The sequence below is a fragment of the Cnephaeus nilssonii genome (assembly GCF_951640355.1).
Source record: "Cnephaeus nilssonii genome assembly, chromosome: 19".
Lineage (NCBI taxonomy): Eukaryota > Metazoa > Chordata > Mammalia > Chiroptera > Vespertilionidae > Cnephaeus > Cnephaeus nilssonii.
Window position 1 is genome coordinate 50,534,589 of NC_137090.1, and position 26,936 is coordinate 50,561,524.

General features: G+C 65.5%; 1 protein-coding gene across 3 annotated transcripts in view; it reads right to left on the minus strand.

The window, feature by feature from the left end:
• Positions 1-19: 19 nt before the first annotated feature.
• Positions 20-26,936, minus strand: part of RAI1 (retinoic acid induced 1) — a 121,929-nt gene continuing 95,012 nt past the window's right edge. For 2 of the 3 annotated variants that reach the window (XM_079797385.1, XM_079797383.1), the window contains 4 exons: positions 9,470-14,975; positions 6,285-6,378; positions 2,177-2,226; positions 20-1,667 (listed from right to left, as the gene is read on the minus strand). In XM_079797385.1, coding sequence (XP_079653511.1) covers positions 1,653-1,667; positions 2,177-2,226; positions 6,285-6,378; positions 9,470-14,959 — 5,649 coding nt within the window. In that variant the 5' untranslated portion in view covers positions 14,960-14,975 and the 3' untranslated portion in view covers positions 20-1,652. Of the gene's footprint in view, positions 1,668-2,176; positions 2,227-6,284; positions 6,379-9,469; positions 14,976-20,054; positions 20,139-26,936 lie in introns of all 3 variants that reach the window. The other variant, XM_079797384.1, reaches the window with a different exon arrangement.

Below are 26,936 nucleotides of genomic sequence, written 5' to 3' on the forward strand. Positions count from 1 at the left end.
CTGGGTTTTGTTTCTTTGGGGGGGGGTGTGCTTCCGCTGGTGCTGACCAGAGGGGTCGTGGGTCTTCCCCCAAAGCCAGGCGGAGGCTTCCCTGCACCCCTCTGCCTGGGACTCGCCTCCCTTCTGGGTAAGGCCTGGGCCCTCAGGGCCCTAAGGTCGCGGCTGTCTTCTCCCTCCTGCCTCTGCCCGCCCGCTCCCGGGGTGACATGGAGGACAGCTCCGTGTCCGTAGGGTCCGCTGACAAGAGCTACAGGCCATCCCCCTGCGTGTCTGGAGCTCCCACCTTTCCCCGCCCGCCATCCGGGGAAATGGGGTTTGCTTTCTGTCCCTGAGGAGCAGCCAGAAGCCGGACGCCGCTGCTGCCCGAGCTTCCCCTCGGCGTCCCCTGCCCCGGCGGCCCGGCCCGGCCCGGGAGCTGCTCAGAACCCACGGCCGCACACTTCCAAAACAATCGTATCTTTATTGACTTTTTTCTGAATGCAATGACTGTTTTTTACTCTTAAGGAAAATAAACATCTTTTAGAAACAGCTCGATACACACAATCTTCAGTGTGAAGCAATATACTAATAAGAACACTAGTCTTAACCTTTACAGTCTTCATATATATTATATATATGTATATGTATACATATATATACACTATATAACGAGGCCAGATATAATACACACGTTTACCATTTTACAGTCTATGTACAGGAAGCTGCTAGGTGCCCCGGTCTGGGGCTGCCTCAGGCCTATGAAGCACGGACAGAGCTGGGGGCGGGGCAAGGGGCTGGCCTGGGCGGGGCGCGTGGGAAAGGCGCCCTCTTGGTGCCCCCGGCCTGTGCTGAGGCGTGCGCGACGACGGCAGCGACACACGGAGAAGCGAGCATGTTCCCCACATATGTACATTCTATGCAACATCGAGGGAGGGTACACAGGTTTGCACACAGGTCCAGGCTGCTCTGCTGAGGGCGGGGTCGTCAGAGGGACACGCCATCCGCGGGAGCCGGGCTCTGGGGAGTCTCCTGCCCCGCCCCAGGCGGCTCAGGGGTGGGGTGGAGGATTGGAAAGGGAAGAACAGAAGCAAAAGGGGTGCCCCCCAGCCCAGCTTACACCCGGGAACCTGCATCCCTTGGGCATGGCCCCAGGCCCTCCTGGCTCTGCTCAAACTACAGGAAGGTTTTGGCAAATGCTGGTCGGAAGGGCACTCGGGCACATCCTGGATGGTTTGTTCCAGAGCCTCTGGCCCACCCCCTGCAGGCCTAGCCCTCTCCAGCCCGCCCCACCCCCACTCCTAGGAGCCGCCCTGTCCCCTCCAGGCCCCTCGGGCCCAGCTCCAGGGCGCAGCCCGTGCGGCAGCACCGCGTGTGAGGTGTGCGCCTTGACGGAACTCCCGGTGGGGCGGCGCGCTCCCAGGCTAACGGCGGCGCCGCTGCGGGGACCGGGCCCTTCCCAAGCCTGGCCCGGGTGCGGGGAGGAATGCTGTCGTCCGCCCGGGAGCCGGGGCTCCAGAACGTTTTCTTCCCAACCAGGGACCTGGTGGTTCAGCCCTAGGCAGCCAGATCCGAGGAAGGCCCCGTCAGGTCGGGACGGCCCTGGGAGGTCTCAGGGCGGCTGTACAGAGGGCCCTCCTCCGCGGAGGCGGCTCGCCGCTTTCCCAGCGCCGGGGTTACAAGGGAAGCCTCTGCAGGAGAAGAGCACACGCCCACCGCCCGTTACCGACCCGGACCTGAGCGCAGCCCGCACCCCAGACCCAAGGCCCCAGGGGCTCCCTGCGGGGGGCTGGGGTCTCTCCGGAGGCAGCCGGCCCCACGCCAGGCTCTTCCCTCCTCCCAGCCCTCACCCGCCCCGTCCACGGCCCGTGCCCCTGCCTGTCCTCCCTGGTCTCCTGCCCGGGGGCCCTCCCTCAGGACCCGCAAGCTTTGTAAAGCATCTTTGTGGGCAGCAAGGGCCGACCTGGCCAGGCCAGTGGCTGGGCAGCAGTGGGCAGGTGGGGCTGGCATCTGGAGGCGGGGCAGAAACTCCCTCCATGGTCGGTCTGAAGGGTGTGGAAGGGCATGGAGGGAGGGGAGGGAGGGGAGAGGAGGAAGGGGAGGGAGGGGAAGAGAGGGGAGGGGAGGGAGGGGAGGGGAGGGGAGGGAGGGGAGGGCCCTCCCCAGCCCAGGCCCCTCCAGGAAGGCCTGTGTCACCTACCTTATGCTTGGGGCATTTCAGAGAAAAGTTATCTTCCGTGAACGTGCAACCTGTGACCAAGAGAAGTGTGTGTGGTCAGGGCAGCGGCTGGCGCCCCAAGCCCCAGGCACAGGGGTTCTTTGCAAAGAGGGCGGAGACAGACTCCCTCTGAAGCCCTCCACAGGCCATCGCTGCTGGGCCTCGGCCCTCTGCCCTCCAGCCCAGCTGCTGGCCTCGCCGCCTCTTACTGGCCCCTCACCTGCCACCGCTTGTTCCGGACGCCTTCCCGACTCCCTAGATGTAGCAGGCCCCACCCTGGCTCTCCCCGCGCCCGCGGCACCCGGACCTGCCTCACTGGAAGGCAGGCTCAGCACCGGCTTCGCCCTCTCCCCGGGGCGGGGTGGGGGGCGCCCTAGAAGAGGCTCTGACGCCCAGCGATGCTCCCTGAACGAATGTTAAGGGACTGGGTGGTGCCGTCCTGGGTCTGGATTCGAGCGTTGGCTCCTCCTCTGAGCCTCGGTCTCTGAGCACTAACAGGGCGCCAGGGCACCCACTGCGTCCACGTGGTGACGAGGAGGCTGTGCCCCACCGCCAGGTGTGGGTGTGGGGTCCGGAGGGGAGGCAGGCCTGGCGTGGGGCTGAGCACATGCCCGCAGGCATCTGAGTGCCAGGGCACTGCCCACCCTGGGGGAGCAGAGAGGTGGCTGAGCACGGCCAGTCCTTGATGCCCTCGGGCCCGGGCTGTGCTGCCGTCCCCACCCTCCCCTGCTGCCACCTGGGGAGACCCTGGTTTTTCCCTGGACCCTCCCCGCCCCCCACAGGTGAGCCTAGTCCTGGCTCCCTCCCCTGCCCCACCCGACATTGTTCAGAATAAACCCTAAACCCATAGCCAGCCAGCCCAAGCTGGCCACAGGGAGTCGTCCTGCCGACATGGCCAGCGTGGTGGCTCTGGGCTGTGGCACCATGACAGCGTGGTGGCTCTGGGCTGTGGCTCTGGGCTGTGGCTCTGGGCAGTGGCTCTGGGCTGTGGCACCATGACAGCGTGGTGGCTCTGGGCTGTGGCTCTGGGCAGTGGCTCTGGGCTGTGGCACCATGACAGCGTGGTGGCTCTGGGCTGTGGCTCTGGGCAGTGGCTCTGGGCTGTGGCACCATGACAGCGTGGTGGCTCTGGGCTGTGGCTCTGGGCAGTGGCTCTGGGCTGTGGCACCATGACAGCGTGGTGGCTCTGGGCTGTGGCACATGACAGCGTGGTGGCTCTGGGCTGTGGCTCTGGGCAGTGGCTCTGGGCTGTGGCACCATGACAGCGTGGTGGCTCGTAGGCAGAGGGGGCGGTGGGGCAGGTCTGCAGGCCTCTCTAAGGCTGCCTCTTCTTTTCTGCCCCCCACCAGAAGCTGGGGGGCCCCTCTCCTGAAAACCGCCACGGTTTCTGCACAGCAGGGCCAGCAACTGGAAGTGGGTCCCGTGTCTCCCGAGCTCAGGCAAGTCAAACCGGGGCTGGGGCTGAACTCACACTTTCCGAAGGGCTTTGGGCGAAACCCCAGGCTCACCCAGAGCACACAAAGCCCCCCCCCCCCACAGACCACCTGCTGAAGGCCCACAGTCCAAGCGTGAGTCGCCAGAAGCCAAGGGGAGGAGGTTGCCCTGCACAACCAGCTTGCTCAGCAGCCCTCCAGAGCCCGAGCCCCGGCCCTGGCCCACTCGTGTCTGCCCAGGGGAACCTGCGACCTAGCTGGCACGGCGGCCCTGGCCGGAGGGCGGAAAGGCAGCCGTGGGGGTCCTGTCCCTGCCGGTCCTTGGGGTCACGGCTTAGCCCCAGCGTGGTGGTCCTTAAGGAGACCCAGTGGGGCAGGGCAGTGAGCAGGCAGCCCTGACTCGGATGCCTGGAGAGCCCACGTACCCCCACGTGGCAGCCCCGGGGTCGGACAGGGGTCAGGTGCTGACAAAGGCTGCCCAGCTCCCTGGCCAGCCGAGCTGCCATGGCCCCAGGGCCGCCTCCCTGCGCCCGAAGCCTCACCTGCTGGCTCTGGCTGCTGTTCCTGGGGTGCCCAGGGCTCCCCCTCCTTCTCTGTGCCCCCCCCCCTCCAGCCTGGCAGCTCCCGTGCATGTCAGCAGACCCTCCAATGCCACCTGCGTGTGGGGATGGCTCTGCCCTGCCTTACCCGGCTGTGCCGGGAGGCTCTGCAGCGCCCCCCGGGGAGGAGAGGCGTGACCCCGCCCCAGGCCGGGCTGCGCGGCCTGCTCCGGCTGCGGGCTGCAGTGGTGCGGTCCCAGGCAGAGGCCGCAGGAGGGCAGAGGCCACATGGGCGGGAGGAGCGCCCGGCGGGGCCCGAGGGCGTCCTGCCTGAGCTGGCCCAGTGCCGACCGTGGCCCCTGTGAGCTCGGCACAGCCTGCCAGTGGCCCGTGCCCTCCTGAGAAAGAGGAGGGCTGGTGTCTGAGCAAGGACGTTGGCAGCAGTGCCTATGGCACCCGCCTCAGCCCTGCCCGCCCCGGGAGGGTGGCCATCGGGCCCCACCGCCTCTCCCTCCCCACACCCAGGTGTGGGCTCCGTGCCGAGTCTCTGGGACGCAGGTTCTACTGGACCCGGCAACCCTCCTCCCCTGCCCAGGTGCCCAGGTGACTGAGTGCCCGTCAGCTCTCTATCCCGCCAGTGTCTCATCTTCCCAGCCTCAGCCCCTTCCGGTCGCACCTTCGGGCTGCACTGAGAGCCCCCCTTTACTGAGCTCCTTTGAAGACTTCATTTGAAACAAATTCCATTGCTGCAGCCTGGCACAGACATCCCACATCCACCAGCTGTGCCCACCTCCTTTCCAAGCAAGGCTCACACGCTGCCTCCTCTTGGAAGTCCTCCTGGATTCCCCCCCCCCCCCCCCGGCTCAGAAAGAATGGATCGCCCACAGTATACACTCTCTCCTTCCTGTCTAGTCTCCATAATTTTGGACAAGGACCACGGTTTCCTGTCTGTCCCTCTCAAACGTGAGCTGCGAGGGGCTGGACCGAGCTGGGAGGAGAAAGCACGAGGCGCGGAGGCCCAGGGAGCCACGCCAGGTCTGTCTGCCGCGCTCTGTGGCCACGGCGAGGCAGCGTGTGAAGACGTGAGGGCTGCGGCCGGCACAGCGGTGCTCCCGGTTCGGAGAGGGCTGCAACGTGCGCAGCTCTGACTGAAGGAGGCCGTGTGCTGGGGAGCGGCAGAGTCCGCGGTGAAATCGGGCTCAGTGCCGAGTGGAAGGTTAGAGCCAGCGAGAAGCCCACGTCCCCCTCCAGCTCCCTCCCTCCCTGAGGGTGCTCCCCGGGGGGGGGGGGGCGCTCCCCAGCACAGAGCAGGAGCAGCAGGCATCCAGGGGGAGGCGGGGCAATGGTCCCAGGTGGTGGGAGGGTGCTCCACGGTGGGGTCATGATAACCTCACCCCCTTCCAGGCCAGAGAAGGAAGGCTGTGGGGAGCAGGGGGATGGGGTCAGGGGTCATGGGGGCTGGCTCCCAAACAGGAGTGAGGCTGCACTTGCTGGGCAGGGTTCCTTGTCTCAGCTCCCAGCAGCTCAGGAAAGAAGGGTTGCACGAACCTCCAGTTTATAGACGGGAAACTAAGTACAGACGCCAGTGGCCTCGCCGCCAGGGCTGGAATCCAGGCTGACGCTGCCTCCAAGCCCCCTTAGAATGTTGCCTCATCCGGGACCGGCACTCCATCACAGGGGGTCTTCCTCACGTGAAAGAAGGCCTGTCTCGGGGTCGCGATAGGACCCTTCCGGCTGTTCTGTGGACACTGTTTGAACCTCGTTCCCCATCCCGTTCGGTTTTTGTTATTGAAGTGAGTCCTTTCCCTTCTCCTCCGCCCAGTGAGCTTCTATTCAGCCTTCAAAGCCCCAGCCCCAGTACAACTTCCGCTCTGAGATCTGACATCCACCCCACCCCTTGGCAATGGTGGCTTTTCAGAAAGCTCTCCATCTTGTACTTTATGCCTCCGAGCACTCCTCAGGCTGTGGCTGGGCCCGGCTCAGCTCCCCGTCCCTAGCACTGCCTGGCACGGGTTCTGATAAGGAAGGGATGGAGAGAGAAAGGACTGCGGGGCAGGAGCGGAGGGAAGCCAAGCGGCTGGGGTCAAGGAGCCGTGCCCGGTGCCCGAGGGCTCTCACCTGCATCGCTGGCACACGGGTAGTGGTAGGTGTGCACGCATCCTTTGTGGCAGCAGCCGATGGTGGCCCCGGCTTCTTGGCAGCTGGAACAAGTCTGGTGAGGAGAGAGGAGATGTGAGTGGGCAGACAAGGTTCCCGCCTCCTGCCCACAAAACGGCCCCTGGAAGTTAGCTGGAAGGAGGCTCAGAACGGGGTGCGAATGCCCACAGGGGTGATCCCGTGGCGGCCCTGGCTGCTGCCTCGGTGGGGGACCTTTCCGGGACGGGCAGGAATGACTACTTGTGGGTGAACACGTGGCCTCGCCGAGCGGCTCAGCCTGCGCTGCGCAGGACGGTGCCTCCCTCACGGGACGGTCATCACTATCACACGAGGGACCGGTGCCCAGCAGATGGCAAGAGCTCCTGTGCCCGTGGCGGTGCGGCCCTGCGCCCGCGGGCGGGGCTCCTGCGTTCGGAGCAGCGCGGGAGGCGGTGGCGCCCGGACCACACGTGGCAACGACAGCCACGCCCGCGGGCGGTGAGGCCTGCGCGCCGCTTCCTCCCTCGCTGGCTGGGAGGCAGGCCACCGAGGATGAGCCTTGGCCCTCCCTGGGACCAGGGCGGAGACAGCCAGTCCGGAGGGGCCGGCCCACAGTGGGTCTCAGAACCGTGGTCTGCGGAGCGGGGCTGCCCACGCCCACGCTGCCGGGAAATGTGGCCGGACGGGGCGGCCAGGCCAGGAGGGCCCTTGGAAGTGAAGCAAAATCTGGGGCCTGGGGAGGGACAAGCCGGGCCCCAAACCGTGCAGACTGTCTAGACCACAGGCTGTAGGGGTGGGGGAGGGGCGTTCAGGAGAGGCAAGGGGTGGAGGCCCGTGCCCAGTCGCTCAGCTGCTGACACAGAGAGCTACAGCTGATGATGTGCCAGCTATGCCCGGAAGCCACCTCACCCCAGTTACCAATGAGCTCAGAGAGGCTAAGCAACTTGCCTGAGGGTACACAGCTCATGAATAGCTGGGCTGAGACAGACCACCCGTAAGGCTGGCTGTAATGCTGGGGTGGGTGAGGGGGACCCAGCCCAGCTGCTGGGAGACGGGAGGAGACCCAGCGGGGAAGGTGCCCTCTGTGCCAAGTGGGAGCAGGGGCTGCAGGGTGGATGCTGGCTGCTTCACAAGGGCCTCTGCCAGGCGGTTTCCTTCTGCTCAGGGCTGCCCCCCACGCCAATTCCTACCCCAAAAGGGGAGCGGAAGCAGGAGTGGAGGCCCCAGACTAGGCCCATGTCCAGCCCACAAGGAGCCCTCGGGTGCTGGCATGGGCAAAGGGTCATGCGGGGGCTCCTCAGCGGGCCGCCCAGCAGGCCTGGGGCAGATGCGTTAGATGCGGAGCAAGGAGGGACAGGCGCGGGCCTCTGACCCGCTAAGCGGGGTGTGGCCCTCCACAGGAGCCCGGGCTGGAGGGCCGAGGGCCCGGCTGCCTCCTCACCGGCCGGGCTCAGCGGACCGCACCCTCCGCGCCGCGGCCAGGCCTCGGAGAGGAGACGGACCGCAGTTCTGAGCCAGGCTGGGCTGTGCAAACTGGGAGCAGGTCCTAGGAGGTGGCACGGCAGGGCCGGGCAGGAGTCATGTGTCTCCTGGGAGGGGACAGAGATGAAGGGTGTCCCTGGGGCCCACAGCTCTGTTCCTCCAGAGAGAAGCGAGGTGAGCGCTGACCCACCTGCCGGCTGCCTGGGCACCGAGGCTCTCAGAAGGCAGTGACGTGCCTGGGGTCGCAGGCACCCTCCGCAGAGCTGGGACCGCCAGCACCCCGCTGGGCGGAGGCCTGGGCTGGGGGCTGAGGGGGCCCTGGACCCTGCCTGTCTCCGCAGGTCTCCTGGGGTGCAGCCGGCCCTCCCCAGCCAGCCCAGGTCCGGCTCCCAGGAGCAGGGAGGTGTGGTGGGGGTGCAGGGCGGGAGCGTGGGCAGGGCTGGGGCCTGAGGCTGGTGTTCTTTTCAACACCAGGAGGCCTGGACCTACTGCAGGACACTGGGAGGAGCTGATGCCCAGACAGCAGGAGGAGGGAGTAATGCGTGAGGAGGGGAGGGGGTGCCAGGGCTGGCCGCTGTCCACAGCCGAGAGGGGAGCGGCGGGTGTCCTGGGGGCCAGGTGTCCTCCGTGAGGATGGAGGCCAGTGGCAGGACCTCTGGGCGCGCAGCCGCCTGTGTCCCCACGCAGGGGGCACCCAGGCACGGGAAGCATGGCAGCAGCGGCAGCCGCGGGCCCACAGCCAGTGGTGGGCACAAGGGGGGCGGCCAAGAGCAGGTGAGCAGGCGGTGGGGCAGGCCACGTGGAGGTGGGCCGAGGAGGTGAGGCAAGGGCCCAGGGCTGGGGCAGGAGCTCAGCCTCAGGGAGAGAATGCTGACCCCCGGGCCCTGGCCCAGGTGCCTTCTGCTGACCGCTGCCAGGTCTCTCGTGCCCTCTGCAGCCCTCGGAGGGGAGTGTAAGCAGCCCCGGGCACCCCAAGCGGGCATCACCCCGAGGGGACAAGGCTCCCGCTGCTGCCCCTAGTTCTAGCCCAGGAACGTCAAGGGCATTCCGACAGGCCGGGCGTGGCTTGTGCAGAGCGCCAGGGGCCACCCCCGGCAGCCCCCTGAGCCCGCCCCTCCCTGAGAAGGACCCTGGAGAGGCTGGGCACAGCCAGGTAACGTCGAGGGGTAGTGATGGGACCGGAACCAAGATGTCAGCCAAGGTGCTCTGAGCACCATTTATGAGGTCCCTGGACCTGCCTGGGGGGGCCCGCAGAGGGACACACCCCATCTCATGTTGTCTGAGGGGCTTGTCCCCAAGTCCCCACCCGCTGCCTGAGGTGCTGGAGCCAGGGGAGCCTGCTCTGTGGGCACCCTGACATTCAATTCTGGGAGGCGCCCATCCTCTGGGCCTCAGCATCTCGGCTGACTCCATGAGCAGGCGAGGCCAGCCGGGCCCAGAGCTGGGAGGTGCCAGGTGAGTGTGCAGAGGGCACTGGGCGGGAAGGCAGCGAGGGGCTGCCGTGGCGGGCCCGGGACAAGGCGGGCAGTGCTCGGCCTCAGCCTGGGTGCTCCGACCGCCCGGCTCCTCCGAATACTTGGTCATGTGCTGTTGGGCCCCAGTCGTTGTGCTGGAGAGGCAGGGGCTCCCTGACTGCCTGTCCTGTGGGACCTGAGCCCCCCACCCCAGCGGGGCTGGCCTCTTACCATGTCCAAGGCCACCTTCATGGCCTCCTGCAGCCCAAAGAGCTTCCCGGCCACCAGGTAGACCCCACCCGTCCACACAGCGCAGGCCTCGTGCACCCAGTGCTCCTGGGTGTCCCCGCCAGGCTCCACCGGGGCCTCCTTGCTGCACTCATGCTTGCGGGTCTTGTCAGCCACTGGGGCCGCCTCCTCACTGCCATCCCCTCGCCCGTCACAGCAGTAGCAGCTCTGCAGCCTCCGGGACAGGCCCCGGGCACTGGTGCGCAGCGAACCCTGCTTGGCCGGGTCGGCAGAGCCGTCGGGCCGGGGGGCTTTGCTGGCAGCAGCGGCGGCGGCTGCACACTCGAGGCCCTTGAGTGTTCTCTCGAGGGGCAGGGAGGCCTCCTCACAGGTGCCCTCCGGCCGCACCTTCTCCTTGAGTTTTGGCTTCTTTTTGGGGAGGCAGTGTTCGGGGTAGTAGGGCCCACAGAGGTCCCCAAGGTCCTTGAAGTTGGCGGGGTTTTGACAGAGGCAGCAAACAAGGCAAGAGGTACTCAGGGCCTTGGCGACCACGGGCCCCAGACGCATGGTGGAGGAGAGAGGCAGAGAGGGCCGGGGCTGTGGGACAGAGCCTCCCGGGAGCGTGGCCAGGGAGGCCCCTGCTGCGTCCAGGGAGGACGAGGACGAGGACGAGGAGGCAGAGGAGGCAGGTTTCCTGTGGGGCGTGGGCTCCTCCCCAGGGGAGTTGACAACAGTGCATACAGTGGTGAACGCATCTCGCTTCTCAACCCGCACGAAAGGCGAGAAGGCCGGGGTGCGGCTGTCTGCCCGCAGCCGCTTGCATGAGGAAATGTACTTGAGGCGGATTTCAGGCTCTGCGGGATCCAGGGGCAGCACCTGCTGCTGCTGCCGCCGCCGCTTGGCACGCCCCTTACAGGGTGAGGAGCTGGTATTCTTGGCGCGGCCCCGAGTGAGGCGCTTTCGCTTGGAATAGTTGCTGCAGTTGGCGTGGCCCGGCTGCTTCTGCGCGCTCACCCGGGGCTGGCAGGACCTGCTCTCAGGGGGCTGGGGGGCCAGGCCCAGCTCCTCCGCCTTTGGCTTCTTGCTTCCTCCACCGGGGCTGTCCTCACTGCCACCCTGCATGCTGCTGGCCCTGTCTCGGGGAGTCAAGAGCAGAGCAGGGCCTGCATGGGGCTGCTTCTCCGGGGGGCCTTTGGGGAGTCCCAGGGCTCCAGCCCTGCCTTTCCTGCTTCTTTTCTTCGGCGCCAGGACAGTCCTCCTAAGGGGCAGGGCCTCTGGGGACATGAAGTCCTCGGCTTTGAAACAGTCCGTCGAGGACAGTTTCTTACTATTTATGAGTTTGCCTTTTAAGGATCTGTTGGCTGGATTTCTGCAAAACGGGTCGGCCCCCGAAGCTGCCAGGAGCTTCTGCCCGGCGCCCACACTCAGGAGACCTCCCGCCCCCCCCGGGCCGCCCCGGGCCCCCCTGAGCCCAGGGTCCTTCTCAGGGGGGGGCGGGCTCAGGGGGCTCCCGGGGGCGGCCCCTGGCGCTCTGCACGCCGACCTCTTCAGGCTGGGCGAGGTGATCTTCTGCACGATGGCCTCCAGCTTCAGGCCCCGGCCCTTCCGGGGCGGCAGCACCTTGGTCTTCACGGCCCCCTGGCAGGCCGCCCGCGAGGCCAGCTCCGGACAGGTGTCAGGGGCCTCCGGAGGCGGGGGCTTCGGGGTGAGCTCACCAGTGCCCTTGGCGGGCTTGGCTTTCTTGGGAGAAGACATCCTTTTGAAGAGGGTGGGGGAGCCCTCAGCCTGTTCCTCCTTCATGTCCCCCCGGCCGCCACCGGCATCGCCGCTGCTGCTCCGTAAGGCCAGGTTCCGCCTCTTGGTGGGGACTGGCGCCAGGAAGGCCGACTTCCTTTTGAGTGCGTGGAGGGGCCGATCAGAGAGCTTGCCGCCTGCACTGGGCTTGGGGGCCCTCGCCCGCTGGCTGGCCCGGCCCTCCTTCTGGGAGTTGCCAGAGACCTTGAATGTGGCAGACAGGTGGCTGTTGGCAAGGAGCCTCTTGGCGGCACGGCAGCCGGGGACCCGGCTCTCCGAGGGCCGCCGCTTGCAGGCGAAGACCTCCTGGGTCTTGCTGCGGGACCGCAGGATCATGGAGCGCTGGTCTCTGCCGGGCGTGCTGGGAGAGTCTGTCTCCTTGGTCTTGGAGCCCAGGGGGCTGCTGTCGGAGGCGACTGGCAGGGCCGCCGGGTTGCTGGGGCTGGACGCCGCCTTGGGGGAGGGCTTCCCTACCCGCTTGCCAGACTTGAAGGCAGCTCGCTGCTTGCCCCCCAGTTTGTCTGGTGGGGCAGGGGTGGTGATCAGTCCTGGGGGCCCAGGTGTGCGGGGCTCACTCAGGGCTGTGAAGGAGCGGGTGCACATCCTGGGGAGCCCTTCCGAGGCCCCCTGGCCTGGGGCCCCTGCCCCTTCCATCTGTCCCTGGGGGGGCCCTGTGCAGGATTCTGGAAGCAGGAAGTCTTTGGGCAGAACTGGCGCCCTGCACGGGGAGTCCTCGGCCTCGGGGAGCCCCCGATGCACCCGCCGGCTCCGCAAGCTTTTGCCCCGTGGCACGGGCTCTCTCTTAGCAACGGGCGCCTCGGGGACAGCGGGCTTGTTTGGCTTCTGGACCAAGGAGGCCTCGGGGGCCAGAGCGGCAGGGTCCCCCCGAGCCAACGCCACACCGGGCCCTTCTTCCCCGGGCTTCATGTGGGACAAGGAGGATTCAAACCAGCTCTGGACCTTCGACTCGGCGCCCACGGTGGGACCCAGCAGGAGGACAGACTCTCCGGAGAGGTGGCATGGGGAGCCCCAGCCGGCCTTGGGGTCCAGCACCTCCTCCACTTCCTCCTTGGTGCACATCAGCGGGGCCTTCGGCGACAGGGGGTCCTGCACGCTGGGCCTCTGCCCGGGGCTGCCCAGGAGCTCACACAGGGACGAGTACTCCTCCTCAGCCTCCAGGTCCTCCTTCCTGCCCGGGGCCGGCAGCAGCGGCAGGTCCCCGAAGTCGGTGGCAGCGCAGCAGTGCCGGCCGGCCCCCAGCCACGCGTCGGCTTTGCCGACCTCCGGGCACTGCAGCAGCCCGCCCGCCTCCTCCTTCACCCCGCCCGCCTCCTCCTGCTTGGCGTCCTGGGGCACCGTGGCCTTCTCTCCGGCTTCCTCCTCCCGGAAGCCCAGGCAGGCTGAGGCCTCGTGGGCATTCTCCTTGCCGACGCCATCCGAGGCCTTCCCGCCCTGCTCCAGAGCCTTGGGGAGCTCGCTGGGGTGCAGCCCCCACCGGGGACAAGCATCCCCCAGGTTCTCCTCGGGCCAGGAGAAGGGGTTGGCACTGTCCGCGGAGCCGGTGGCGGCTGTATCAGGGAAGCAGTCAAAAGCTGCTGCGGGGTCTGAGGGGGCAGCCCCGAGGCTGGGCCCGGGGCCAAAGGAGAGGGGGCCCGTGGTCTTCTTGGGGTCCGGGGTGACAACACCCACAGAAGGGTCATCAAACAGCCCTGGGCTGAAGTCCTTGGCGTTGCCACCCTTGTCCAGCTGTAAGGCCTCGGGCACGGGCTCGGGCTCCCCTGGCCGTGGCCACGCGCTCTTGGCCACGGAGTCCAGGCAGGCGCCGTGGCTCTCCAGCGAGAAGGGCTTGCTGGCATCCTTGGCGAGGCCGGGCAGCGGGGCCCACGCCTTGTCGGCCTTCTCGCCGATGGCCTCCTGCAGCCCCAGGATCTCGGAGGCCAGGTCCTCCTGCGCCAGGGCGCTGAGCAGCAGCCGCGGGCAGTCCTGCTCGCCCGCCACGAACTTGGAGAAGCTGTCGAGCGGCAAGCTGCCGTGCAGGCTGTGGAAGGAGTCATCCGACTTGGTGGACATGTCGTCAGGTGAGGTCACGGAGCAGGTGGACACGGACTCGGGCTTGGCCTTGGCGCTGCCGCTGACCCTGGCGGGGCTGCCGCGGGCCTGGCCGCAGTACAGGAAGCCGCGCTCCAGCGGGTCCTCAGAGCCGCTCAGGTAGTCGGCCTCGGGCGGCTCCGCGTGGCTGGACTGCGGCGTGCTGCTCGGTGGCTCCGACAGCGGCGTGCCCACCTGCTCGGCCGAATAGCCGCTGCCTTCGGGGCTGCAGTGCTGGCTCCGGTGCTGCTCCGGCGTCCGGGACGCCAGGCTCTTGGCGGCCTTCCTGTGCGGCGCGGCCCTGGAGAGCAGCAGCTGCTGGACGGTGCTGGAGATGCTGGCCACCTGCGAGGTCAGGGCCGTGAGGCTCTGCAGGCTGAGGTCCGACAGCAGGCTCTCGGGGAGCTTGTCCTTCGGCAGCGGCTTGCAGTTGCTGGCCTGTGTGTCCACGGAGCTGGTGGCGTCCGTCGGGGAGGGGTTGAGCAGGGGCATGAAGTGGCTGTGGTCGGCGACGCCTGCGGGGAAGGCCCCGGTGCTGAGCGGCTGCTGGTTATAGGGGAAGTTCTCAAGGTTTGGCATCAGCGGTGACGGGGTGGAGCTGTAGGAGGGTGAGCGGCCCATGGAGCGTGCGGGCGAGTGGCTGGCGCTGGGGCTGAAGGTCTGGTAGTACTGCTCCGGGGTCCTGAGGGCCGCCTCTGGCTGGCAGTAGCCCGGACCTTGCTGCCCATAGTGTTGGTACTTGGCAAGGTTCTGGTAATGGAGGGTTTCCTGAGCATGGTGTCGGCTCTGAAGGGCTTGCTGTGGCGGCGGCTTCTGCTGGTTGTAGCCGAGGCGGCCGGGCTGATAGGCGTGCAGGTTCTGGGCCCCCTGCCCCGGGGCCAGGCTGGTGCTGGCAGCCAGCGGCCGATCGTGGGGCTGGGCAGGCGGCACGGTACAGCTCTTATAGGAGTGGGTCCCCTGCCCGCTGCCCTGGCCGGCGGGAGAGTAGGTGGAGGAGGTGGGGAAGGAGGGCGACTGCGGGACGAAGTGGCTGCCCGGGGGGAAGGGCAGTGGCGAGGCGATGTCGTTCTGCAGTTTCTGCCTCTGGAGCTTGGGGTAGGCCAGGGGCGGCTGGGGCTGTGCGTGCAGGGCCTGAGTCCGGAAGGGCAGCTGGGCGCCCTGCTCCGGGTACGGCCTGCCTGGGGGCACCGCTGTCTTTTTCATCAAGTTCTCATCGTATTTGCCCACCCCCCCTGACAGGGGCTGTGGCTGGGGGGCTGGCGGCTGGGGGGCCCCCCAGGCCTGCAGCCTTTCCTCGCCCGCATAGCGGCCCGGGTACGGGCTGCTGTCCTGGATGCCGTAGGCAGAGAGGGCAGGCCTCCCCTGCAGGACCTGCTGCGCAGGCAGGCCCTTGCCTCCGCGGGCAGCACCGGCAGCCGCGCCAGCTCCGCCCTCGTAGCCCGGGTACGGCTGCGGGCTGTAATAGTCCTTGGCTAGCAGCCTCTGCCGGTCACAGCTCAGCCCGGCCTGGCTCGGCGGCCTGTAGTCCTCCAGGCGTGGTGTCTCCTGTGAGGTCTGCTGGTAGCTCTGCTGTTTGCCATGGAAACCGCACCTTTCTCGGAAAGACTGCATGACTTGGGCTGGTTATCTGCGAAGAGAGAAGGGGCCGGGAGCGGGGTGGGGAGAAAGGCGGGCATGGAAGGGGCGGGGGGAGAGCGATTCAGATGGGCCATTTCCTTTCACCGCAGAAGACCTGCCTGCCCCCCTCAGCCAGCCTGCCCTCTCCCCCGGCTCCAAAGCCCCCTTGCCTGCGCCCCCGCCCCCCGCCCCCCGCCCCCCGCTGCACACACAGGGGGCTCGGTGCAGGGCGGGGCTCTGCCATTCCCACCGCATCACCTGCGGCTGAGCCAGGCCCAGTGGCTGCCCTCCGAGGGGGAGAGGGAGGGAGGTGCAAACCCAGCTGCCCAACTCCCCAGGTCACCTCGGAGATGCCCCCCCGGGGGGCTCCCCATTCTTTCCCGCATCCCTTTCAGCTCTTTCCTGAGCTCAAAATCATTCCGCACAGCAACTCCCGCGCCGCTGCCCCGGGGCCGCTGGGTCCTGGGGTCCAGCCTCAGCCCTGCGGGCCAGCAGACCTGGCCGAGCCGGGAACAGGAAGGCTGCCCTGCCCGAGAAGCCGCTCGCACGGCTGCCACACGCGCGTGCACACACACCGCCCCATCGCTGCCACGCCATCCGGAACCTGCTGTCCTTCTAGCCGACATCCATTAGGGGCCTCTGAGCCACTGTCGGCGTAACACACCCCCTTCCCTGACTCCCAGGAATGCAGGACAGGGCACTGCCTCCTGTTTTTGATGTGATACGTGGGGAGACAGATTGCATGGCCCAGAGTGAGGGAGTGCATGCTAATGGGGACAGAACCGAAGTTCCTCGTGTGTGTGCGTGTGTGTGTGTGTGTGTGTGTGTGTGTGCGAAGCAGCCCAGGCCCTCCTGGCAGGCCCCTTTGGCCTCCACAGGGTCAGGGCCAGGTCACACCAAGCCAAGAGCCCATCTGTTTGTGATTTTAGGGGCTGGGGCCCTGGCGGGGTCTAGCCTACCCCAAAGCAGGATTCCGGGTCAGGAAATGACCCTGGGGTGAGGGTCCTGGGCAGAGGAACTGGATTCACAAAACAGACCAGCCTTCAGCGTCCAGGCTACAGGTCTCCCATCTGACTGGGGGCCTGGTCACCCCAGAAGGCCCTCCACAGAGGGAGGAGCAAGGAACGCTCCAGGCTGGGGAGCCCCAGGGGGCTCAGGATTCAGGGTTGGGGTTTGAAGGCGGGGGAAGGGGACAGGAAGACCCTGACTCAGCTCGGCCTGCACATCCTAGGTCTCCACTGAAAGAGGGGTGGCCTGCGTGGGCGACGGGGTTCCAGGGCTACAGGAGAGGCCAGAAGGAAGTACAGAAGCACAGGGAAGAGACATGCAGGTGGGAGGAGGGGAAGATGTGGAGTGAGCGGGAGGGGCTCACCGCTCCTCTTCTCCAGGACTCTAACCTAGACACCGTCCTCACTCACTGCTGGGGGCTGACCAGGGCGAGCCCAGGGCAGCCAGACAGCCCTGGAGCCCGCCTCCCAGGCCCTCGCCGGCAGCTGGTGCTGGCTCAGCGCTGGAGACCCGGCTGCAGAGGGGACCCGTGTCCCGTGGCGAGCTCCTGCCCACCAGGCCCGGCAAAGCCAGACGCCTTCTGGCCTCCCCGATTTATCCCAGGCACCCAGCAATGCGAGACGTGCCTGCCCTCCTGCCACTGCCCTCCCATCTCTGGTGCGCGGATCAATCACAGGCGGTGCCTGCTGCCCCAGGCCGGCCCCGGGGAGCAAGGGCAGAGCTCGGTTCCGGCTGGAGGCTCCCGACAGGTGGGCGGCCCTGGACCTCCTGACCCAACCGCTGTAGGATGCCCCCCAGGTGGCCCTCCATCCCGGGCAGCACAGCGGCTGCCTCCCCAACAGCGGGCCAGCAGGTGGAAGCCACCCTGCAGCCCCAGCTGCCCTCCCCGCCCCCACGCCGTGCTACGAGCCCAGATGCGCAAAGCCGAGCCCGCTCGGAAGGCTGCGCCCTGTGTATCTGCACTGATTCCATCTCAGCTTTATTAGTCCCAGGCCGCTCTCATTTCCTGCTGTGTCCTGTGGATATCATTAACATTTCTGCAGCTTTTGTTTTTTTCACATTCTCCAAATGCATTACCCAGAAACGTTATTTACCAGGAGAACGTGCTCTGACCAGTGCCCCCCGCCCCCAGCTCTAACCAGTCCAGCGGCTGCACCTTCTCATTTAGCCGAGCTGTACTGCAGGCGGGTCCCCATCCACACAGCAGCCGGATGTGGTGAGAGCATCTATCTCTGAGCAAAGACAGTTCAATTAAAATGCGAAAGCCCAGCGCCTGATGGAGAACGCAGCCGAAAATGCTCACCCCAACACCCACCTCCAACCCCAGATGCCGGGCGGGGTAGGGACGCAGGAACAAAGGCATGGCATCAAAGGCGCTGCTCAGAGACAGCCGGCTCTGCCAGCAGAGAATGGGGCTCTGCATCTTTAAGAGCTGCCACGGGCTCTGTTATTAATCGTTATGATTAGGATTACTTTTCGAGAACACTAGGAAAAGACAAGAAAGCGCAGGCACAGCGGGCTGCTTCCTGGTAGGGGGCAGAAAGAGGCCCCCTTGACAGAAAAATGGTGACCTTTGAACTTGGGAGGGGGGCAGAGCAGGGCAGACTGGGGGTTTGACCTCTGTGGGTTCAGCTGGAGGGAGACGGGGTGGGGGTCAGGGGAGCACACCCCCTAACACACCCTCCTAGGTCTCCTGGTCCAGCCCAGCTCCCCCACCTGCCTCTTCTCCCAGACACTAGGTCAGGCCTTGTCTCCGAAGGGGGAAGGAAGGGGAGGTCAGCCACGCACTAGGCACATTAGCACTCCTGTGACAACACCGGACACTGGTCTTCCCAGGCCACCGCGGGGAGCAGGCCCGCTCGGGGGGCGTGCACTGGAGGCTGGCTCAGGGTCGAGCCCTTGCCTCCGAGGCCACAGGAGTCCCCACATGGCTCCCCCAGCCACTGACAGCCATCACCAGGGGGAGAGGAAGCTGGGACATGAACAGACCCTCCCATGCGGCAAGGCCAGTGGTCCTCAGCCCTCAAGGGCCTTTGGCAGCTGCTGGCCTCAGCAGTCCCTTCAGGCAAAGACCCCAACCCCTCCCCTCCCCCAAAGGTGCTGTAGAGTGAGGGGCTCCCCTGGCTGAGTGCCTCAATGAATGCTGCCTGCTCTGCCGGTTTACAGAAAGGGGTGAGATGAAGAGAGACCTGCGTATGAGCGCCCCCCAAGTCCTTCTGTGGCCTGCAGCCCGAGCCCTGCCCAGAGCAAGGGTGGGCGCCCTCACCTGGACCCCACAAGAATTCCCATTTTGGCCCTGGCCGGGTTGACCCAGTGCATAGAGCATGGGCCTTGATTCTCCTCAGAGCACACGCCGGGGTTGTGGGCTCGATCCCCAGTGTGGGGCGTGCAGGAGGCAGCCAATCAATGATTCTCTCTCATCACTGATGTTTCTATCTCCATTTCCCTCTTTGAAATCAATAAAAATATTTTTTTTAAATAAAAAAAATTCCATTTTAGAGGAGGCACCTCGGAGCGTGACAGCAGGAGGGCGTGCACCGGGTGCTCACACTCCCAGGTCCCCTCTGCAACCCAGGCCGGCGGCCAGGCCAGGGCCCCCTTTCCTCCAGGAGCCGGGCCCGCCTTCGGGAGGCCCACTTATGGGCAACAGTGGTTATGGCCCCTGCCGTCACCATGGCCGCCTCAGAGCGGTCACTGGGCCCACAGCCGCTCCAGACCCCGCAGCTGCTGAGCCCCCAGGTGGGGCGCAGCCAGGAGGCTGGCCGGAGGTTTTCCTGAGACACAGGGGTGGTGTGAGACAGAAAAGGGAGAGACAGAAAGAGAAACCGAGAGAGAGGGGAAAGAGGGAGAGGACAGAGAGTGGGAGAAGGAGGGCAAAGGGAGGGAGGGAGAGGGAGGCGGAAGGCTGGGGGAACCATTCTGCTCCCCTGCGTTCTCATTTGTAGCTGCAGGAAGCATATTTTTAAACCCACCCCATTCAAGCCTGGGAACAGGAAGGGGAGCGTCCCCGGAGTCAGGAAGCGAGGGGTGAAGAGTGGGGTGCTCCAGGAGGACCTGAGGGGCCACGAGTGGCGGTGACGAACACTGAACAGGAGACCTCCATTCAAAGGGCAAACATTCGCCACGCTGCCGGCCGGCCTGTGCCGTCTCTTTTGAATCCTAAAGGCCTGGCTTGAGTGGGGGAAAGGGAGGCGCTTTCCAGGACCCACAGGCCTCTGGGACAGGTGGGGTCTGTGGACCAGGGGCTAGTGACAAGGTGGGACCAGAGCCAGCTAGGGAACCCCGCATGGGGCAGAGGAGGGAACCCCAGAGAACAAGGCAGCCCCACCCCAAAGCATGGCCTCCTGAGACCGTCCCTCACGAGCAGCACACCTGGCACGCACCTCTCCTCATTCACGCGCCGGGTCCCCGTGGGAGACGGCACAGGGAGCCCAGCACGGGAGGTGGGTGCGAGGGCCTGGACCCTGAGCGGCAAGCACCGGAGTGAGTGGGAGGGGAAGCAGGCAGGCCACCCAGCCCCCTCTCCAGATGCCCAGGTTAGGGGGCCCCGGCGAGGCAGGCCTCTGGAGGGTGCCTGAACCGGAGTAGAGGCTTCTGGATGCTACAGATGTTGGGAAGCCCTCCGGGGAGCCTGCAATGGCACCTCCTGCAGGGACCAGCGGCGGAGGCAGCAGACACCTACGGGGCCCCCTGAACGAGGCCCTCCCTCAGGTCCAAGCCACCAAGGACGCCCTCTTGGTCCTTCGATGCTCCCCTGGGCGCCCGTGCCGGGTGATGCTGCGCTAGTTCGGAAGCATCCAGTCCCGTCGGAAACCACCACCCATTCCCGGGAGGAGTCCGTGACGGAGGGCTCCCACCGCGCAGGGCTGTCCCCGCCCCACCGTGGGGGCTCTCTGGGGTGCGGGGCCAACAAGCCCCAAGACTTGAGCCACTTAAGCCAGAGGCGTCCACAGTCTGGGTGAGAGCTGTGAAGTGCTGGGGAGGGGCTTGGAGGGGGAGCGAGAAGAAATTCCAAAAGCAGCTGTGTTGGCATTCAAGACCTCTCAGGTGACAGCGGGCGGGGGTGTCGGGGAGAACTCACCTGTTGTCAGCTCAGACTTATCAGGCTCTTGTGGACATAATTGTTTTTAGATTTTTATTCAACAAAGAACATCAGCACTTCTCCCTGTCAAAATGAGGGAAAGACTAAGAGGATGGTGGGGCCAGCTGCTGGGGTGCAGACACTAAGGCTGGGGGCTCTGGGGCCCCACCCATTCCGGGCCCCAGGCCAGCAAGATCAAGAGGCTGATTTAGGGGTCCAAGGGGACCCACGGAGGGGGTCCCAGGCTGCCCTTTTCCGATCCCTCTCCCACACTCCCAGGTCCGGCCTTGCAGGCTACTGCACAACGTGGTTGAGCGAGGGCCTGTCTGCTGGCTAGGAGAGGAGGCCTCTCACACCGGTCTTGTCCTCATCACCCCACGTGCCCAGAGACCCGGACCTCCCTTGGCAAGTAGAGCACCAAGGCCCCGAGCCCATGGCTTGTCTGGCTGCTGACTGACGCCGTGGCCTTGGAGCATTTTCATCTCCTCCTCTCAGGGCCTTGGCACCTGCTGCCTCCTCTGTGGAATAATACCATTCTCACACCTCTACCGGCCCCGCCCAGAGCGCGCTGACCCGCCTCAGGCAGCTTCCCCAGGCAGCGCTGGACCGCACACCTGCAGCTCCGCCAGCTCTCCAGCGCTCAGCTCCTCGCAGTAAGCCACGCGGCCAGCTGGCTGGCTCGGCATTGGTCTCTCCTCATTGTAACAAAGGTTCTGTGAGAGCAGCGTTTTTTGGTTTGTTTTGTTCACAGCGATACCTCCATTTCCCATGACCATAAATATTTGTTAGATAATGTGTAAAGCAGTGATGGGCAACCTTTCGAGCTTGGTGTGTCAAACTTCGCCAAAAAACTGAGCATAACTTGGGTAGTGTGTCACTTTGAGGAAAAAACATTATTTTGCAAATGTTTCATCCTCAGGAGCAGCAAATGTTTCATCCTCGGCATGCGGCCGCCTCAGCGGCCGCGTGTCATCAGAAATGGCTACGCGCGTGTCACAGGTTCGCCATCACTGGAAAGTATCGTACTGGCCCCATGGAAATATCCGGAGCGAGCACCCGGTGGCGGGACAGAGCACACCTGGGTGGGGACAGGGGTCTGTGGCCACAGCCCCGCATTCACCCAACAAAGAACACCCCCTCTAGCCGGCAGGTCTGTGCTGAGTGAAGTGGGCAGGCGAGTGGAGGCCAGTGAGGGGTCCTGGTCACAAAGAGTGCGGGGAAGCCCCTCACCTCCAGGGAATTGCAGCCTTATGGGAACGAAGGCCCAGGCTGCCACAACTTGCATTTTTTCCTTTAAAACGCCAGAAATCAGAATTTTATAAAAAGATAAATATTTTTAAAAATGCTATCAACCAAGTAAAAAAATTAACACTCTGGATTTCAAGAAAAGCTGGCTGTGCTGCATCTGATCACAAGCTCCCAGGAGCCACCGGCTGATGGAACTGACAGAACTTTCCCTGGTCAAAGGGAGGGCCTTGTGGGCAGGAAATCTGGACATCTCGTGTGCAGGCCCTTGGTAGGCACTGGATGAGAAGGCACAAGAGCAGAGGGGCCCCGGACCTCCCGGCCCGGGAGAAGCCGGAGCCCAGCACAGACGGGTGAGCTGTGGGTGGAGGAACAGGTGAGTGCTGCAGGCTCGGGGCAGGGCTGGCTGTGCAGCTGGCCCGTGGGAGGGAGGAGCGGGGCAGCCGGGAAAAGGAGGGGCAGAGGAGTGCGCGGCACCTGGATGAGGCCTAGTGCCCACCGCCTTGCTGGGCCCTGCAGGGCTCCCTGGGGGCACGCGTCGCAGCAGGAACTGCGGAAGGAATGGTAAGACAGGTGTCCACGGGCCTGCCTCCTTCACCGAATGCAGCCTGCGGGGGGCAGGGGCTCCACCTGTTAGGTCCCAAGCTCTAAGCCAGAAATTGGCCCAAGTAGGTGCCTGTTTCCTACCTCCCACTCCCGGATGGACGGACAGATGGGATGCGTGGTCAACTTCCGGCTGGGTTCATTACTTAACCCTCATCACAGTCTACAGCAGTGCTTCTCAACCTTCCTAATGCCGCGACCCTTTAATACAGCTCCTCCTGTTGTGGTGACCCCCAACCATAAAATTATTTTCGTTGCTACTTCGTAACTGTAATTTTGCTACTGTTATGAATCGTAATGTAAATATCTGTGTTTTCCGATGGTCTTAGGCGACCCTGCTAGCGGTTCTCAGCCTGTGGGTCGTGACCATCAGAAAACACAGATGTTTACATTACGATTCATAACAGTAGCAAAATTACAGTTACGGAGTAGCAACAAAAATAATTTTATGGTTGGGGGTCACGGTCGTGGCATTAGAAAGGTTGAGAACCACTGGTCTAAAGGATGCCACCCAGAGAGAGGGCTGATGATGCCAGGCCTGGAGGCCAGGACATGTACTGTAGCCAATCAACTTACGGTCAGCCCTCTACAGCCCCTGGGTCATAGTCCCTCCTGCACCTGTGCCCACTCACCTGTCAAGTTCACTTCTGCTCGGCTTAGTCTGCTGGGGGGTTTGGGGAGGAGCAAGTTGGGTGCCGAGGGCGCAGAGGAAAAAGCACATGGGCCCTGCCCTCCTGAGGCAGACAGACACACAGACAACTGCCAGGTGTGACACCAGGAGGCTATGGGAGTGGGGAGAGCAGGTAGTCAGGGGAAGCTGGGAGAAGGGGAACTGACTGATCTGAGGAAGGGAGAGGGCCCACCAGAAGCCATTGTGTGCAGAGCACATTCTGAGCCAAACCTCCCCACTTGCAGGGAATGAATGAAGGCCTGGAGAGGGCACCTGCCAGGGGCCAGCAGGCTGAGACCCGCCAGCTCCTCCCCAGTGCCCTTCCGTCCGACAGGAAGCGCTGAGCTGGAGGCCAGAAAGGGTGGTGGGGAGGTAGGTCCTCCCCCTGGACCCCCGCTTCCGAGGGGAGTCGGGAAGAGCCTCCCCACCCCCACAGCCTGGCGGGGAGGGGGTGCTTCCTGGAGGACCCCCCCCCCCCCCCCTGCAGCAGCCTGACAGCCCGAGAGGCACAGCACGCCAGACCCTTCCGTTCCAGCTGGGGGAGGAGCCAGGGGAATTGGCGTCGCCGCCCTCCCCAGTCCCGGGGGAGGAAGCCGCCGGTCAGGCCGCCACAGTGTCAAATCCTCTGGCTGCCTAATTGTGAGACAGCGGCATTTAAAGAAACGCGTTCTGGCCGCCTGCCACACCGCAAACGGCTCGGTATAATTTTATTATTAAGGAGAGAGAAAAGGGAGGAGGCTGGGAGAGAGAAAGGGAGAGAGGGGCGGAAATGGCTTCGTCCAAGTCAGCCGGGAGGTTCTACTCCGCGTGGAGCCGGCCCGCTTTCCAGTTGGCAAGCTGACCGCGTTAACTGCGCACTCACTGTCTACGCGGGGTACCCGAGGCGGGCGGGCTCGGCCGGATGACTTAGGGTCTGCAACGAGGCCGGTAACCCTCCCCGCGGCCGATACCACGGGCTCCTTAGAAAGTGGGCGCGGGCCACCTGGCGCCCCCGCGAAGGCCACTCCGGGGCCGGGGACAGGAAGCCCCACCCCAGGCGTGCGCGGCCCCGGGGCTCCCGGGCGCGCCCCGGCGCGAGCAGGGTTAACGCGGCGCCGCGAGGCCTGGAGGCCGGCGAGGGCCCAGCCGGGGATGGGGAGCCCGCGCGGGGCGTGGGGGTTGTTTGCGGCCTCGCCGCCCGCCCGCGACAGATGTCCCCGCCGTGTAAGACAAAGGCAGAGCGCCGCCGCCGCGGAGAACAGCCGCAGGACTCCCCGGGGGCAGGTAAAATTTCACCTTCTATTTGTGTTCCCCGTGCGGCCCCGCCCGCCTCCAGTTTCCCAGCCTCCGCTCCAATCCCGACAGCGCCACCAAAGACGTCGCGCCGCCTCCTCCGCAGCCCAACCCGCTGACCCCAGCAAGGTCACGGCGACCTCGGGCTCCGCCGGCAGCGCGCCCGACTGCCTCCTGGGGCGCCCCCCGTCCGCGGTCCAAGGTAATTGGAGGCGCCGGGAGAGGAAGGGGGAGCCGCACTCGCCACCAGGCAGCGGCGCCGCCGGCCGCCCCGCCCCGCCCCCAGCCGGCGCTGTGACCCCGCCCCCGCCCCGTCATTCATCTCCCGATTCCCGCTGTAGCCGCCCTCGGAAGCCAGCCGAGTGAAGCAGCTGTTCCTTGCACACTCCACTTGACCAAAGATGATGATAAATGAGGCCCGGGCTGCGGCGGGGACGCGGCGGCGGCCGCGAGGGGCGCGCACAGCCCGCAGCCCCCTCCCCGCGCCCTGGGAAGGGCGAGGACGCACAGGACGGAGGCCGAGAAACAAAACCTAAAGCCCAAAGCCCTTCCCTCCCGGCGCTCTGCGCGGCCCCAGCACCCGGCGGCGAGGAGCCGGGCGGAGCTGCGCCCCGAGCGCGGGGCCCAGGCGCAGTTCTGGTTCTCGGGCGGGCGCCGCAGCCCCTCCCTCTCCACCCCCTTCCCCTGCCTCGGTCCCCGCAGCGCCCTGGCCCCCCACCCTCAGCGCCTCAAACCTATTAACGCTCGTAAATAATAAATAATGACACGCTTCCCTCCAACCGCGCAAGGCTGCAGGCGGGGGCCACCGCCAGCTGCGCCCCGTCCTGGGGAGGGGACGCCCTCCTGGTGCAGGGGGCTTGGGCGGGAGGCGCAGCACACGTGCCGCCGCGGCGCGCAGGCGGGCACCCCGCCCCGCGGAGGAGGGGGAATCCCGCTCTGCCCTCCCCAACGCCACCTCCCCTGGAGTCCTCTGGCACCGAACGAGGCGAGAGCGCGCGCGAGCTCCCCAGCCCGAGAGGATTCTTTCCAATCTGCCCCCCTTTCCATAGCCGCCTCTCCGGCTCGTGCGCCCGCCCGCCCGCTCCACCAGCCCAGGCCGCGGGCTCCTCACCTCGCTCGGTGGCTCCGGACTCTGAGCACCTCCCCCGGCCCGCGGCCCCCGCCCCAGCGCGGGCATCGCGCGGCTAAATCTCAGCCCGGAAAGGACCGATTAGGAGCCGCGTGCCTTTCTGCGAAATATTGGAACCGAGTGGCTGGGGGCGGGGAGAAGAGCGATGTGGTCCCCTCGCCTCCCTTCCCGCTCGCACGGCTGCGGCTCAGCTCCGCACACGGCGGCTGCCCGCCCCGGGCGCCGAGAAGCCCGCTGGGTCCCGGTCGTTTCTCTTCTACGCCCACCCTTCAGTCATCAGCGGAGCCGGAGCTTCTACCACAAGGACCCTCAGGCGGCGCCACCAAGTGGGGCGCTGCCTCCCCCACCTCCAGCCTCCTCCCTAAGCTGCTCCAAACAAACAGCCTTTAAACAGCAGCGGCTGGCACACCGGCTCGAAGGCCAACACCGCCCGCCCGCGCCCGGGAGGCCTCTCCCCCGCTTCGTCCTTCTTTGCCCACCTTCGACCCTCCCTCCCAGCCCCTTCCCCTTCAGGCCCAGCAGCTCAGGCTCCGCCCCCTTCCTCAGGGGAATGAGACAGCAGGAAGTTCATGTCCACTGCCATTACCCTGCTCGCCAAAGGCCACCCACCCCAACCCCAGCCCGTGCTCCCCAAAGGAGGGCCGGCAGAACCCCTGCAGGTTTTGACTGAATCAGTCGCTTGACATTTTCCAGACTCTGTTATGTGCCCAGTGCTGGCGACCCACAGCCTGGCCCCTGAGCACCTCCCTCCTGAACGAGGTGGGGTGAGACACCCACCGGGAACCGGGGGCACGGGAGGAAGTGTGGGCTGAGAAGGAAGGAAAAAGGCACTCCAGCGGCAGAGGGCTGCAGGCTTAGCGGCGGAAAGAGCACAACCTTCTTGGGAACCTGAGTCAGATTTCTCTCCCAGCTTAGCTGCAGGGGCGGGGAGGGTGGGGGGCCTCTGGCCTGGATTGCCATAGGCAGAAAGCCTGATGGGCGGGGCAGGAGGGGCATGTGGAATACAGATGTGAGAACAGCAGCTGCACCGGGCTTGCCTGGTGACACCCTCGGGCCACCTGCTGGGCCGAGGCTCTGAAGGCAAGGTGGGTCAGGAGAGAGGGCCCCTGAGCACACAGGCGGGCCGGTCGGTTCTCGGGGGGGCTCCAACCCCCAGCCAGCCCAGACACCAGCCTGGAGCCTCCCTTGGATCTAGAAAGTTCTCAGAACCCTCAGACTGTCGGAGTGGGTAGAACAGCAGCAGCGTCAGCATACTGTCTGGTCCTCTCCTGCAGCCAAGGTGCCTGGATAGATTTTATTTCTAATCCTCAAACTGCCCCCTAGGAGGTGACGTCACCTCTCATCCCACAGGCTTGGCACAGTGCCACCGTGGGGCAGGGGCCGCTCTGGGCCCTGTGGGGAGGGCCTCACGCTGGTTTGCTCTTTCCGCAGCTGAGCGTCAGGGAGGGGCCTGGGGCGAGGGTGGCAGGTAGAGGACAGTGAGGTTCTGGTTTGCTCCTTCGGAAATTTAAGAAAACTGGCTGGAGGGCAGGGTTTGGTGTGGTGGGAGCTGGAGAGAGGAGTCACAGCCAACAGCTCCCCCACCTGCTTCCTCTTGCAGATCGAGCTGCCTGAGGCACATCTGCCCCCAGAGCGTCCCAGCGAGGGGCTGGCTCCTGGGCTGCGGTGATGGTGACGGTGTGAAGCCACACAGGGCTCATTCGTCATCTGCAGCCCAAATGGGAACCCACCAGCCATGCACCCCCACTTTTCAAACGTGTGTAGCTATCCTGATGACTGAATTACGAGCCCATTAAAGCGAGCAGCTTTGGGTGGGTGTATACCTCCCCCCCCAGAGACTGAGACAGCGACGACGGTGAGAAGGGCTCTCCATCTCGAGGATGCGTTCAGTGGGGGAGGACCCTTGTCTCTGAGCAGCGGGGACCTCGTCCTGGCTCCCTCGCCCACCCGCTGCAGGGAAGGC